A 15923-nucleotide genomic window follows, 5' to 3' on the forward strand; every position below is an offset into this window, starting at 1 on the left:
GGGAAAACGTAGCAACCATCAGGTCTTCTACCAGCTGGGGATCAGGGTCTCTTTTCAGCATTTCAGCCTCCATCATATTACGCTTCTCCTCCATGTTTTCAGGACTCTGGACAGTAGTTGACCTCACCCTTCTTTAACTTCTTTACACTTTTCCCCTTCAAACCTTCTCCTTTTCTTTTGTTTACCACCACCTCAGGGCATCCTGCTGCACTTAACTTTTGCCGATAGTTTCCAAGCTTAAATTTCAGGGATTGAAACCACGAGTACCATCCCTCTTCCGACCCTGGCTGCTTCAGACTAGGATGCTTCTCCACAAGTGCTTTGGCTACATTCTCATAGTGATGCCTCTCAGGATAAGCACTAATCTTTGACATACTGTCGGCCAGTATATCAAGAATGTCTTTAAACCTTTAGGAATCACCATTACAGATCCATCCTTAGCATTGGCTTCTTTCACATGCAGCTCCACATCATGTGAGAACTGTGGAATCGGGAAGGGGTTCAGGCCATTCAACAGAATCTCCACTAAGAGAAGGGAGGCTGCAAGTGTCCAGTGTAGAATCTGAGACGTCATCAGCTGTGAACAACACTTTCACAGTTGCCCACCCCACAGGAAGGTCTTTGATGTCTTTTAGGTTGCACAACTGATTATTGAACTCAGGATCCTCAAATTGCAAAATGAATCCACCTCTCAGACCAAGCTTTGTTCGCAACACCTAATACAGCTCCTCAACACTGGATGGGATGTCTTCATTTTCTGATATGATGACACGCAGCAGCATTGTAGACTACTTTTACCTGAAGAGATAAAAATACATAGTTTTAAGTATAAATGTTTACTATAACCTCTTCTTTTGCTGTGTTCATGAGGGAGAGGGGCAGGATTAGATTTAGATTTTATATAGGCCTAGTAAAAAAAAACGAAAATCAATGTGGCAGTCTGCGTTGATATTGTGGTGGAACGCCACAAATAAATTACGTATGGGAAACACTGATTTAACAACTCGTTTCTGCTTGCGTTTCTTCTTAATAAAAGTAAAAAGTGACATTCGGACTAACGTTTAACTGCTGAACACTAACGTTACATGCATTAATAAGCTGCTCTGAACTATCCCATGTTCAGAAAGTTTCATGACAGCAATTCGTTTCTTCATAACTAAGTTAATTGACTCATTGAATTGTGTTACAATTATTATAAATTAAAGACTCACCTTGCTTCTCTTGCTCCAATCCGAAAAGACCCGCTTTTCCATTGCCAAGTCTCATCCACATCTTGCTGGAAAATAACGTATTCATCTGCTGCTTACCTGCTCACCATTGTCAGTAGGCTTAATTTGTGTTCCTCTTCTTCTCTCAATGGGGAATTGCAATTGGGTGGTGCGCCTCATTAATGTGTTACAAAAATCAATCAGCATAGTTATTATTCGTATATCAGATCAAGAGAAAATATTCAGGATTATTTGCACCGCGCATTAATACTGTCACCACACCGGGGTCATGGTCACTTTTTAAGAGATCTGGTTACCATATTCCAACTCACACTTATAAATTAAGCTGACACATTGAAATTTACATTTCACTGAACTGGCTTACAAACCTGAGTTGAAATAGTGATAACTCATTAAATTAAGTTGAAATTTCATAACTTATTATGTTAAGTGGAGGTAAATTATAGAAAGAAGTTCCTATAACTTATTGATCCAATCCTTTTTTACAGTGTATATGTAGCAACTCTGATTACAATTAAAGATAAGTAAAATGAAATCTAGACCCGATTTACTTGTGGAAATTATGCAAGTGTTGTATAGAATTCACAAAGCAGGGTATGAGCTGGGCTTTGTATGGGTTCCGGCGCACATGGGTGTTGAGGGTAATGAGGAGGCAGATGTGGTGGCAAAGAAGGTGGTGCTGGAGGAAAGAGTTCAAATTAATTTACAATATGGGTTACCGGATTACACAGAAATAATAAATAGGTCAGTGAAAGAAATGTGGAAAAAATCATGGTAAAATGAAAGAAATTCAGTACAAAGTATTGTAGAGAAAGGAAAATGTGCTTTTAGATGTAAGAGAAGAGATGCAGTAGTTATATCCAGATTGAGGTTTGGGCACTGTGGGCTGAGGAGTGGGCTGGCTCTGATGGAAAATGTGAATGTGGCGATAAGGAAACAGTGAAGCATGTATTAGTACATTGTAGAAAGTACTCTCGTCAAAGGAGGAAATTGTTTAGAGACCTTTGAGCAATTGGAGAAACTATAGGCTATTTAGCATACGTACTCTAGTTAATTTGGAAAGTTGGAACAAAATGAAGAAACTGATCGAGTACCTACATAAAACTGGTTTATACAAAAGGATATAGGTAATTACCATTAAGATGTGAATAACGAACACCTCCCCTAAACCGTTAACCCTGAACCCTCACAGACTTTACTGACGTCACTTGGAAAGTGATTGAGTGCAAGAGGCTGCAAGGGCTCATAATGCTGTAAACAGGAACATGACAGCACTTTGCCACTTTATCATGTTACCTTGATGACGCTGAAACACGTTGCACACTTTTTATTTTATGTGTTTGCCTGATTTTTAAGTCTTGCACGCTCTCACTCTACAGAGTGGTGGAGAGGTAAATGTCAATATATATTTGTCAATAATCAATACACTATTGTTGGTCAAAACAGCATCATTAAGCAAAAACTAAAATAAATAGTTTGTAATAAGGTGATTGCATTCCTCTGACTTCATGTGTTCTATGCACCATCTTAAGTTAACAAAACTTTCAACAATGTTAACATCAGCGTAGGTGTTGATGCTTGTTAGTTTAATTCTTCTCTAATAACGCGGATTTGCCGTGATATTTCTCGCGCTTCCGGGCTTCTCCCGGTGTTTCACGTCATACCGCTATGAACTGTGGGCAATTCCCTCAGCCAAAGTCTACAGAAATGCGGATTTAAGAAAAGGTTCTATAAAGGGCTCAAAATGTCCGCGAGAGAGCCCTCGCGCACTTCACGGTTTGACAGTGGGACAGCATTAAGGCCTCACGGAGTCTGTGAGTCTGTGGGTCTGGAAAGAGTAGGCAGCGGACCAGACCACTGTGAGGCATTTGAGGGGGGAGGACTTAATGTTTCAAAACCATAGACTGTTCAAAACTTTAAAAACGCATTGCACACATAGTTAGAGAACAAGAGCTGTTAACCGTTTACGTACCAAATATACTGGCTTGACGCTGACAGAAAACAGTGGTTATATTTAATTGTTTGTATGATTTTTTTTGTTGTTGTTACTAGAACCGATTTCAGTAGTGACTGGATATTGGCAGAGAGATGTCCCTACTAAATCTTACACCCTTGCTCAGGTTCATCTGTCTGTTAAATGTAGCATGCATTATCCAATGTTGTTTTCGTGCAGAGCCTGTCTGTTTGCATTTCCACCATGGTGAATCACTCTGACACTGCAGTGATCCAAGGGTCACTTTAGGATACAGATAAATGTGCACAATGCTCCCCCTCAGTCTCACTCCTCCCACTGCTGAGATACAGGCAGCACGAAAAACTCGTTTCCTTCTTCAAATCGCAAGGTAAAGTCAAGGTAAGAAAATTGAGCCCTACATGCTGAAACTTGGACACTCTACCGTAACCACTGAGTGCATCTGTGAGTCCTGTAAAAAAAAATTGCTGTCCAAGTAAACAGATAAATGCTTTACTCAGAGATTGTCGTCAACGCCCCTGCAGAGTCACACTGAACAACAAGCAGAAGTTTGGTTGCGATGGCAGGTTTGGTTGGGTTAGCGCATGGTTTTGCATATAAAATATCCGTCAAAATGCAAAAAAGGACTGGTAGCCACATATTATCTCCTGTTGAACTTTGATTATAGTGAATCATTAATCGCGTGTGTGGCACAGATCTTACAGAGACTTGGCCACACCTCCAGTTAACAGTTTGGAGCCGATTTCAGTCCCAAACATAACTTGAAGAAAGATCCGATAGTCCTCATGATTTCCTACTTTTTTCTTATGGTAAAAACAGACACATGTCCACACCTCTAGTCAAAGCAACACTAGAAAGCCAACTACGTTACCTAACATAAAGAAAAATCTGATATTGCTCATGATCTCTTTTTTTACTGCATACATTTTCTTATTTGCAGATAAAATCGGCACAAAGTGGGGGAAACTCTTGGCCGATTTCCTGTTGGCTGCGGCTAAGTGGACGCCTCCACCTGTTTACACATAAAAAAAAACATTCTTCAGAATCCAGTTCATCTTTCACAGAGATCATCCTTCTGCAGGATGACCCGTCGTGTGGCAGTGATTGGAGGAGGTAGTTCAGGTCTGGCCTGTATCAAGTGCTGTCTGGATGAGGGCCTGGTGCCTGTCTGCTATGAAAGCAGCGATGACATTGGTGGTCTGTGGAGGTTTAAGGTGAGTCACACTGTGTACAGGTTGGATTTTATTTTAATTGCACAGTATCTAATATGTTAGGATAATTATTGTCTCTATGTCGGTGTATTATATCATGATAACTTTATTTGTTGCAGGAGAATCCAGAGCCAGACAGGGCCAGCATCTACCACTCTGTCATCATCAACACCTCCAAGGAGATGATGTGTTTCAGTGATTTTCCCATTCCTGCTCACTTCCCCAACTTCATGCACAACTCCCTCATCATGGACTACTTTCGAATGTATGCCGATCACTTCCAGCTCACCAAGCACATACGCTTCAATGTAAGGATGCTATAATAACTTCATGCCTAGAGTTACATTTATCTGCAACATTCCCACCTAAATTTCAAATGTAAAACGTTGTTTAGTTCAACACAACAGATGGTTAAATGTATAAGAAATACATCCTACTCACCTTAGCCTTTATACTGTTATCAGCAAACTGTTGCCTGTTTCTTCTTTCTGGTGGTCAGACCAAAGTCTTGCAGGTGAAGCAGAGATCAGATTTTTCTCATTCAGGCCAGTGGGACGTTGAGACGGAGAACAAGGAAGGCAAAAAGGAGAAACACATTTTTGATGCTGTGATGATCTGTATTGGACATCACTGCCACCCCAACATGCCACTTCATGACTTCCCAGGTACCGCTGACAGGCTATAAAAATCCTTTGACACAGTATGAACGAGCCTTTAATAGCATCCCTGTACCATGTGATAACATAATGCTGTATCACCAGAAAGCAGCATCACCAAGAGAGAATAATGTCAATAAAATATCCTCAAATACAGATCGAAGTCTTCTTATAGCAAAAATAGAGAGCAACTTTATCTGGCAGTCATAGGTATAGGGAAGTCTTTGCCCTTAATTTTTTGTTGTTTTTTCAGGCATTGACACTTTCAAGGGAAAGTATTTTCACAGCAGAGACTACAAGACTCCCGAGGAGTGGAGGCATAAAAAGGCTGTAGTGATTGGAATAGGAAACTCTGGAGGAGACATTGCAGTGGAACTGAGCAGAGTCACCAAGCAGGTTTGGATGAGATAGTTACTCATAGATGACATTCAGTATGTGTCTTCCATCACTTGGGTCTGTTTTTCATAGTGCTTGCTCTCATTCCTGTCAGTCAAGATAACATTTTACTCTCCAACTTCATGGCTTAGAGCTAGGGACATTCAGCATGAAGACAGCTATACAGTAAAATCCAGAAGATTAAATAACACAAGCAGTCAGACAAACTGCGTAAAATAAATCCACAGTACAGACATAAACCAAATAATTTGAACGTTAAAATCAAAATGAACACACCCATCTTATATAATAATTCTTGTAGTGTTCTGCGTACACATACAATTACACTAAATACACTTTAAAAAAAAAAAAAACACGTGTCTGATTGATTGATTGTTTGTAGGGCTAAAACACAATGCAGTTATGGCCACAGGATGAGTAGCCAGAACATAAACTATAATTTCATACAACTACTGGGTGAAAGTTGCCTGGCTAGAGACAGCAGTATCAGGGGTAAAACAGATGCTAGGTCACAAGTAACAGAGCTACAGAGTTAAGTGAAATAATTGCAAAAATAAATGATTTTATAATAAAGTTTCAGATCAAATTTTTTTCCCCCAAACTATTGATATTAAATAAAGATTTCATAATGACTGACAACTATGTTTTCTCTTCCCAGCTGTACCTGAGCACTCGAAGAGGCGCCTGGATTCTGAACCGAGTTGGGTACCATGGGATGCCCCTTGATTTGTTTTTTAACAGGGTGTTGACCTTCCTGCAGAAAATCTTTCCCTTTGGTTTTTTATGTGGTCTGGCAGAGAGACAGCTCAACCAAAGATTTGATCACGCTCTGTACAATCTTAAACCAAAGCACAGGTACTGTATTTGCATCATTATTTATTTATTTATTTTACAATTGTATCTATTGCAGCTATATCATAGTTTGAACAAACAGCTTTTGAAGTAGAACATTTTTCAAACTGTGAAGTTGAAGAGGAGGTGCAGTGGGAGAGAGGTGAAGCAAAGATACTATGTGAGGTGAAATGTTTGCCGCTTGTTCTAAAAACAATGGTAGTAGTAGTTTGTCTGGCTGATTTGACCCCATGAACACTAATGTTAATGACCTTATGGCATCTAGGCTAGCATAAAAGAGAGGGCAAACTTCAAGCCTCTCTATTTGTATGTCTGTATTATTATTATTATTATTATTAGCAAATTGTTCAAGACACTAGCGGTGCTTTAGACTTCTTGTTTTATTTCAGATGCTTGCCATTTTCATCAAATTGTAGCTACATTACTAACCAGCGTGGATATAAATCTCAGGTTGTTAAGCCAACATCCCACAGTCAATGATGAGCTTCCCAACCGCATCCTATCTGGAACAGTTCAGGTGAAACCCAACATCCGCAGATTTCAGGGTTCCAGTGTGGAGTTTGATGATGGGAGTGTAGTGGAAGATGTTGACCTGGTGGTACGTTGCTTGTGTATACACACTCACACTGACAGTCTGTCTGTTCTTCTGCAGTGTAGTTGACCTCTAGTGTGAGACTGAGATGAGCCTCTGTCTTGCAGGTGTTTGCCACAGGTTACAGGTTTTCCTTTCCATTCCTGGCCTCACATGTGGTCTCAGTGTCTGAGAACAAAGCGTCTCTGTACAAGTATGTGTTTCCTCCTGAGTTGGACCGCCCCACTCTGGCTATCATTGGTCTAGTGCAGCCCCTGGGAGCCATTATGCCCATCTCTGAGATGCAGGCCAGATGGGCCACACGGGTCTTTAAAGGTAAAACAGGTTCTGTAAATAAAATTAAAAAAAGCAACATTGTCTTGTCACTGTTTCCTTTTCCAGAAGTATTTTGTGTTCAGGGCAAACCAGGGTTTCACAATGTCTCCTTTCAAACAGGCTGCATCAAGCTTCCATCAGTGGCTTCCATGCTAAAAGACATCCAGTGCAAGCAGGAGACAATGGCTAAAAGGTACTGCAGTGGATTTACTCAACTTTGTGATTACTTACATATTTTGGATCTGAAAAGTATCAAATGTTGTTATAAACAGCATGTTCAGCTCGAGTCTCTTTTCCAGGTATGTAACCAGTCAGAGACACACCATCCAGGTCGACTATATCCGCTACATGGATGAGATAGCAGAGCTGGTGGGGGTTCAACCCAACATCCCGAGGATGCTGCTGACTGATCCCAGACTGGGACTGAACGTGATGTTCGGCCCCTGCACGCCGTACCAGTATCGTCTCAGGGGGCCAGGAAAGTGGGCCGGAGCCCGCCAGGCCATCCTCACTCAGTGGGAGAGAGTGGCTCAACCCATGCAGACCAGGCCCTGTGATGAGCCCAAACCCAAGAGGTCGTTTGTGTGGCCTCTGATTCTGACAACTGCTGCTGTGGGTTTGGCTGCCTACTTTAACAGGAACAACCTTCCAGCTTTCCTACAAGATCCCACTGCACTGTTGGACAAGATTAAACTGCAAATGTCTGCTCAGTGATGTGAAATTGATACAGCTGTGATTACTCTTTTAACACGTTTATTATACGTGTATGCGATTTTTATATTATACTATCCCAACTCCTGAAATGGACAATATATCCAGATACATTAGTCAATGATTCCCACCTCATGGTGATTTCAAAGTCATTTATATAAAACTTAGATTCAACTTATCACTTTGTGTGATTGCTATAGGACCCTGGTCTGGGATCTCTTAACTTGGCAAAGCCATATGCTCATAGTAGCTGTTAAATAGCTACAGCTTTTATTCTGATGTTCATTCATGTACAATCCTCAAATATGTATTGTCATTGTAATTCATTTTTCCCCACTGTAGGCTTTGTTTTCAGGTAGAGGATATCACAATCACTACATATCCAAATTGCCTCGGACTTGTAGTTAAAAATCTGGTGAATCTGGATTTACTAAGGTAAAATGATGAATACCGTAATTTATGGTGTAATACTTAGGTGTATGTCTAATCCTTGTATATTGTTTGTAATTTGTATTGAATATATTAGAATATATTTAATCCTGATCATTATGCTTTATATAAGAAAGGATGACTATAGCACATACATTTTTGATACCCTATTTTTACCAAATGTTTACCCATTCCTGGCACCAGAGTATCTTATGACAGAGTCCATGATTGTGTAAATAACTGGACTGGAAGATTTTATCACCTTTCTGAATTGAAAAATACTTTGATGAATAAAAGAATGAAAATTCTTTGGCTGAAGTTGTCCTTACTTGAATATATATAATATGTATATGTTTATTACAACATTATATTTGCTCAGCTTTATTCGTGCTACTGACAGTGGCCTAAAGGCCAGGTGACAGGTGAACTGGCCCTTTATTCCTTCAGCTGCTCTCTTAACCAGTGCAATAGTGAGTTTTCTTCTTTACATCACAAGTGTTTTTGTTGATGTTTTTTGCAGGATTGCATGGAAATGTTGGAAAATTGGATTTGATTTATAATGCCCACTAACTGTCAGTTTTTCTTTTCATTTAGGGTGGAACAGTTTTTTGAATTCTCAAAGTGACACACAGAGTTTGCTGTATATTCCATATTGGAAATGATCCATTGGGTAACCCAGCTGGGTTTTTCTTTGCTTTTGATTTAAATATTTGATTATGCATATTAATTTGATTTCAAGTGGCCTGCAATTGTATAAGTCGACAGAACGTTTTACAGTCAGGAATATATTTTCCATAGAATAGACTATATTTCCCAACACTTAATGTGCCTCTGAGTGCTTACTTATTCACTATATGTAAGTATTTCCTGTATTTCAATTTGTTGATGTCCTTTGATATTTAATATGACATCAACAAACAAAAAACAACTATATGACCTAAACAGAAAACATGTGAATAAGTGCAACAATTTTAACATTAAACTATTTTTTTACAGTATTTTAAATGTATTAGCTTGACGAATGTATCTTATCAGAGAAAAGGGTTTCCAGAATCCAGTTCATCCTTCACAGAGATCATCCTTCTGCAGGATGACCCGTCGTGATTGGAGGAGGTAGTTCAGGTCTGGCCTGTATCAAGTGCTGTCTGGATGAGGGCCTGGTGCCTGTCTGCTATGAAAGCACTGATGACAGTGGTGGTTTGTGGAGGTTTAAAGAGGGTCACACTGTGTACAGGTTGGATGTTCTTTTAATTGCACAGTACGTTTTTAATACGTTAGGATAATTATTGTCTCTGTTCTTGGTCGGTGTATTATATTGCAGGAGAATCCAGAGCCAGACAGGGCCTCTACCACTCATCATCAACACCTCCAAAACTCCCTCATCATGGACTACTTTCAAATGTATGCCGATCACTTCCAGCTCACCAAGCACATACGCTTCAATAACCTACTGAGACTTACATATAAATCATAACAATTCTGAAGAACTTCTGCTCAAAACTTCCTTCCTTCCTTCGCAGTATAAGAATCTATTGCACTCACCATCACTCATTATAAACAGGCAAAATCAAGCTTCCTTCAGCAGCTGCCATGCTAAAAGATGTTCACTACAAGCAGGAGATAATGGCTAAACGGTAGAACTGTGGATTTTCTCAAGATCAAAGACAACATCTTCAACCCGGGTCTCTTTTTCAGGTATGTCAGTCAGAGAGACACCATCCACGTCGACTAAATCAGCTACACGGATGAGACAGCAGAGCTGGTGGGCTGATATTTTGTATGATAATTTAAACTAAAGTGATGCATTATATTTCAAAAGCTTATGTGTAAAATCTTTATCTAGAAAAGATGGAGTAACTACCACTGTGCAATACTAGTGTACAAAATACAATATTTCCCTCATTTCAGTGTAATATCGGACGAAAGGGCAAAACGCCTACTACCACTAAAAGTACCTCAGATTGTACTCAAGCACAGTTCTTCAGCAAATGTTCAAACATTACTTTGCACCCTTGGCAGTTTCTATTACATTATCTCCAGGCTGGACCTTGAACTAAGATAATGTATAGATCAATGATGCCATCTAATGGAATCTACAGGAAACTCTTGGGCTGCAAGAGCCCTCGTGCACTCGATGATTTGACAATGGGACATGGGACTTAAATGTTCAAGGGCTTACCAGGAACGCACCTCAGTCGGAGAGTCCTTGAGTGTGGAGATTGGGATTCAGCCCTAAAATGCTTCTTGAGGAGCAAGGAAAAAGGAGGGTTGCAGTTGAATAGTGTTTTCAAAGCGGAGGCCTTCAGAAGTGGGGACAGAGTCTTGTACAACCAGGCCAGGAACACGCTGACTAAAGAGGTCAAAGCTGCAAAGAGGAGCTATGCTGAAAAACTAAATAACAGCTTTGCAGCCAACGACCCTGCCTCAGTGTGGAGAAGCCTACAGACACCCACAAACTACAAGAGACCATTCCCCAACACTGCTGGCACTCAACGACTGGCAGACGAGCTGAATAGTTTCTACTGTAGGTTTGAAAAGCCCAGAGTCACACCTCTCCCCAACTTCAACGCCATCTTCAAACAGTCACCTTCCCCCTCTGACCTCTCACCTGCACTCAAGATCTGTGAAGAGGAAGTGAGCCACCTCTTCCAGAGGCAGAAGATCAGGAAGGCTCCTGGCCCCGACAGTGTGTCTCCATCCTGCCTGAAAATCTGTGCGGACCAGCTGGCCCCCCATCTTCAACAAATCACTGGAGCTGTGTGAAGTTCCCTCCTCCCCCTACGCTCCAGTCATCCCGGTCCCAAAAAAACCCTTCATCTCTGGACTAAATGACTACAGGCCCGTCGCCCTGACATCTGTAGTCATGAAGTCCTTTGAAAGACTGGTGTTGGCCCACCTGAAGGACATTACAGGCCTCCTGCTGGACCCCCTGCAGTTTGCCTACAGGGCTAACAGGTCAGTGGATGATGCTGTCAACTTGGGTCTGCATCACATCCTGCAACACCTCGACTCTCCAGGGACATATGCAAGGATCCTGTTCGTGGACTTCAGCTCGGCGTTCAGCACCAAACTCACCCAGCTCACTGTGCCAGCCTCCACCTGTCAGTGGATCACAGACTTCCTGACTGACAGGAGTCAGCAGGTGAGGCTGGGAAACATCACATCCAGCACCCGGGCTATCAGCACTGGCGCCCCCCAGGGGTGTGTGCTCTCCCCCCTGCTCTTCTCCCTCTACACCAACGACTGCACCTCAGGGGACCCATCTGTCAAACTCCTGAAGTTTGCTGACGACACAATGGTCATTGGCCTCATCCTGGATGGTGATGAGTCGGCCTACAGATGGGAGGTTGATCAGCTGATCAGCTGGCTCTCTGGTGCGGCCAGAACAACCTGGAGCTTAACACGCTCACAACTGTGGACTTCAGGGGGAGCCCCCCCCCCCACCACTCTGCCCCCCATCACCAATCTACAGCCCTGTGTCTGCTGTGGAATCCTTCAGGTATCTGGGATCCACTATATCCCAGGACCTGAAGTGGGAGCACTGTACGCCAAAACCAACAGACACAGGAACAGTTTCTTCCCACAAGCCATCACTCTGATGAACAGCTGATTTCTGACTCACGGTGTCAGGAACAATTCCTGTGCAATAACCCAGTAACTCTAAGTTACTGGTTTCCACTTATTCACCATTCTCTATTTCAGTGCTGTTCATACTATGTCATATTGTATATACTGTATACCAATACACCTACTTCAGGTCATAAGGTAATAGGTGTTACAATGGTATGGGGACAGAGAGGACCCAAATGCAGAGCTCAGAGGGAAGGAGGTTTATTGAAGGAAAAGGGGGTTGAGGGAGAGGAGTGGAGGGAGAGGTGGACGCCAGGGAAACACTGGCACAGGGAAACCGACAGGACTGGACCAGGGAGCCGGGGAACACTGGGGCCGAGGAAGCGGGGAGGCAAGGAAGGACTGGGAGGATGCCGCGAGGGAAGTCCGAGGAGGAGAGGACCGGAGGGTGAGCCCAGCCAACAAAACGGAGGACGAGGGTGAGTGAACCTGGGGGGAAAGCAGACAAAGACAGGGTTAGTGACGGCAACGACAAAGCACAGGGAAAAAATCTAAAACATGAGAGCCTGAACACAGAGGTGACACTGGGTATGGAGCAACGATGATCAAGCAAGAATGGTGTGGAGACCCGGGGTTGAAATACAGGCAGGGATGAGGTTGACTACAGGCAGGTGTGGCAGGCTGACGAGATGCAGGTGCAGGTCGTTGGCTAGGCTCAGGAGCAGAGGGAGAGAGAGAGAGAGAGAGAGAGAGAGCACACACAGGGGAGGAGACACAGGGAGGCAGGCAGGGAACAGAGAAAACCAGGGAAAAAGCAGAATAACTGATAAAAAGGAGAAAAAAACCCAGGACACTCATCGTCAGCCGGGCTGCCACCACAACAATAGGTTTTATTTAATTTTTCCAGCATCTTTTGCTGTGTGTTCCATCACACTGTGTACATGTATGCATATATGTGTATGTGTACCTGTATATCATATCCACCTTCAACATGTAGATAATGAGAATAATAGTTTACTCTTGCATCCTTTGCAATCTGATCACAGCACTATTTGTCAATATGTCTACATAGTTTTGTTCATAGTGTGTATGTTAGTGTTGTCTATACTGTAGTTTGTGTCTGATTTTATTTTATTATTATTTAATATTGTATTATACTATTTTTGTACGATTAAGCACATCGTGAGCAATGTACAATCCTGAGTCGAATTCCTCGTATGTGTACACATACCTGGCAATAAAGCTGATTCTAATTCAGATTCTGATTCTGATTTTTTGCTTAGGGAGGTTCCCAATTGAGTGAAATGACCCAAAAGTGGTTGCCATTATAAGAGCTGGTCAAAATCTCTAAATGCTAAGGAAAGGTGCTGCAGTGCTTCCTTTCTTTTAGCATAGGGTACACTGGACCATCTGCGATGGACTGGCGACCTGTCCAGGGTGTACACCGCCTTTCGCCCAATGTCAGCTGGGATAGGCTCCAGCCCCCCGCGACCCTGTACACAGGATAAGCGGTTGACGATGGATGGATGGATGGACACTGGACCATCCTTTAAGAAACTAAAGGACATAATTCTGTCCCACAATTCCTTGTGGCAACATTTAAAGCGACATCATCCACAAAAACAAATGATCAACATGACTGACATGTCCATCTTCAGAACATTGTAGTTTCACTGCTGCAATTCCAAATTTATCGACATAGATGTTAAACACACTTTTGTGTCCCTGCCCCTCCTCATCTGTGTTTTAGAGGGACAGAGAAGTTTGTTTATAACAAGACTGAACATTCTATTACAATTATGCCTAAAGACATTATTATACTAAACTCAAATATAAAAATAAACCTTTGAGTTATCTGATACTTGTAATTCGTAAATTTCACATTTATCTGACACTTTTATCCAAAGCAACTTACAATTGCTATACATGTCAGAGGTCGCACGCCTCTGGAGCAACGAGGGGTTAAGTGTCTTGCTCAGGGACACAATGGTGGATGGGTCACAGTGGGGAATTGAACCCGGTTCTCTCACACCAAATCTTCTTATCCATTGCGCCACCGCCACATAAGCCTACGTAAGCCTACGTAAGGTCTTAATATTTTCCTGGTTGAATTTAATTTAGACATACTTGAAAATATGTTTTTGTGACTCAGGATTAAGGTATATTGACTTTTATTGTTATTGTTTATTTATTATATTTAGACAGATCATTTTCCTTTTTTTCTAATTTTTAAATCCTCATACCTCTGCATATACTTTGCACTTATATCTTAACATGTAACATGTAATAGCAACAAAACAAAATTGTGTTTTTTAAGGCACCGATCTCTACTTGGGTTAATTTAAGTTATAGCCTGCTTCCAGATAGATGGTGTTAACGTTTACATGTGTGCCTAATGTCATTGCAAATCTGAGTATTAATCTGATGCCAGGTTACACAAGAGGGTGTATGGATCATGTGATAAGGATCTCCCTGTGGGATCTCTTTGTAGTCAAAGTCAGAAGTTGAGATTCTTTTCTTTTTGGCATGAGGTGGTAGCTCTAGTTACAGTGCGATTGCCCCTTTAATCTGAGGAATCAAGACATCAATTCAACAATATGAAGAAGGAGTTGTAGGCTTCATCTTTTTTTTTTGTTGTTGTTGTTTTTGTTCCTAAACTTACTGAAACATAAGTTCAGCAAAGTTTCACACAATCGACAATAAATTCACCATTGACTTTGTTAGTAGGTTATCTAAAAATCTAGACAGGAGGATTTGTCATTTCATCAATTTGTGGCCAATAAGATTGTCAACCATTTATCTTATGTGTCTTTGAGGGGAAAGTCATGCGTGAATTTAAAAGTGATAGCCTATGTAAGTAGGCTACATATAGGCCTAGCGTATTAATTTAAGGCAGTTCAGTTTAGGTGGAGGTAGTCTAAGCTAATGTAGCCTATTCTTTTTTTAAAAATAATTCATTGTTTTAAATAAAAATTTACAAACATTTTGATGTTGGTGATAGATAGATAGACAGATAGACAGATATTAATAATGTGTACACGTTGATATCCATAAGAACTTTTGAAAAATCAACAATAAAACTCTTAAGTGGATTAACTTTGACCTGGACTTTAATCAGACTTTAAACTAACCGCGGCTCGTAACCACCGGTAGACCCCGGAAGAAGAATCGTCTAGCTTCACTGGTTAACATTTTGGTTGCCAGGTTTGGGGACGCCCATAATATAAATGTTACTTATGTGGTTTCAAAGATTGGACATATATTTTGTTGAGAATACATGTTGCTAGTTCATCCGCGTTTGAATATTTATCACACCTCAGGTATAAAACTGTAACAGTCCAGTTTGTGGACTTATCAAATCAGACTGTAGTTGCCAGTCACAAAATGAGTTAAGATGATTCTTGACAGCAGCATGCACCTGACTTTACCAGGACAGCTGGTTTAATTTATGACAGACTCGTTTAAATTATTTAGGCATACTCTTTGTAATCTAGAGTAGACTTGACAAACATTACTCAAGCCGATGTCATAGTATTTTTAATAATATAATGTAGTATAATGTCAATGGATAATGTTAACAGAACTGTTATCACTTGTTATCAAATCACAAAATGATGTGTGAATTACTATGTGTTTTAATAGCCTGTTTTTACTACTGAATATACTATTAGCCTACTACTATACTACCATTATTAGGTCTACTACGTATTATTTTTTACTCTAATCCTATGTTAAGTGTTGGCAATCAGCTTCACATTTAATAAAATGTATACATTAAAAGGAGAACCATTTCTTTTGGACTTGATGGTACTAAATAAATGCTTGTTTACTTAACACTACACTACAATGTTGTAAAGAAAGTTGAATCAAGGTGGCTGAACCCTTTTCTGAATGAGTGATGTTGGCAGATGTGTGACTGAGCACCTGCACGGGGGTCAGGGTTTGAGAGGGGGATATGAGGGGATAAATCTGGCAACTACAGTCTGCCAT

At 41.1% G+C, this 15923-nt stretch overlaps 1 protein-coding gene across 3 annotated transcripts; it reads left to right on the forward strand.

Moving 5' to 3' along the window:
- The first annotated feature begins 3429 nt into the window (after positions 1-3429).
- Positions 3430-8671, forward strand: LOC119901010 (flavin-containing monooxygenase 5-like). 3 transcript variants are annotated; one of them, XM_038716401.1, is made up of 10 exons: positions 3430-3582; positions 4142-4415; positions 4532-4720; positions 4912-5077; positions 5322-5464; positions 6123-6319; positions 6767-6914; positions 7016-7223; positions 7344-7416; positions 7523-8671. In XM_038716401.1, the coding sequence occupies exons 2-10, from the start codon at positions 4284-4286 to the stop codon at positions 7935-7937; spliced, it is 1671 nt and encodes a 556-aa protein (XP_038572329.1). In that variant the 5' UTR covers positions 3430-3582; positions 4142-4283; the 3' UTR covers positions 7938-8671. The 3 variants fall into 3 exon arrangements, 2 of the variants coding, with proteins under 2 accessions (XP_038572329.1, XP_038572330.1); XM_038716402.1 differs by having other exon boundaries at positions 3492-3571; XR_005444139.1 differs by lacking the exons at positions 7344-7416; positions 7523-8671 and having other exon boundaries at positions 6706-6914; positions 7016-7158.
- The last annotated feature ends 7252 nt before the right edge of the window (positions 8672-15923 follow it).

This window comes from Micropterus salmoides, unplaced genomic scaffold (assembly GCF_014851395.1).
Source record: "Micropterus salmoides isolate LMB-PRFRI ecotype aquatic unplaced genomic scaffold, ASM1485139v1 Ms_hic_scaffold_13, whole genome shotgun sequence".
Taxonomy (NCBI): domain Eukaryota; kingdom Metazoa; phylum Chordata; class Actinopteri; order Centrarchiformes; family Centrarchidae; genus Micropterus; species Micropterus salmoides.

Bases quoted from the DNA above. Each gene is read 5' to 3' on its own strand.
- LOC119901010 (XM_038716401.1), top strand. From the start codon at position 4,284: ATGACCCGTCGTGTGGCAGTGATTGGAGGAGGTAGTTCAGGTCTGGCC. The intron at 4,416-4,531 runs GTGAGTCACACT...TATTTGTTGCAG, and splicing joins GTGGTCTGTGGAGGTTTAAG to GAGAATCCAGAGCCAGACAG. The intron at 5,078-5,321 runs GTACCGCTGACA...TTGTTTTTTCAG, and splicing joins GCCACTTCATGACTTCCCAG to GCATTGACACTTTCAAGGGA.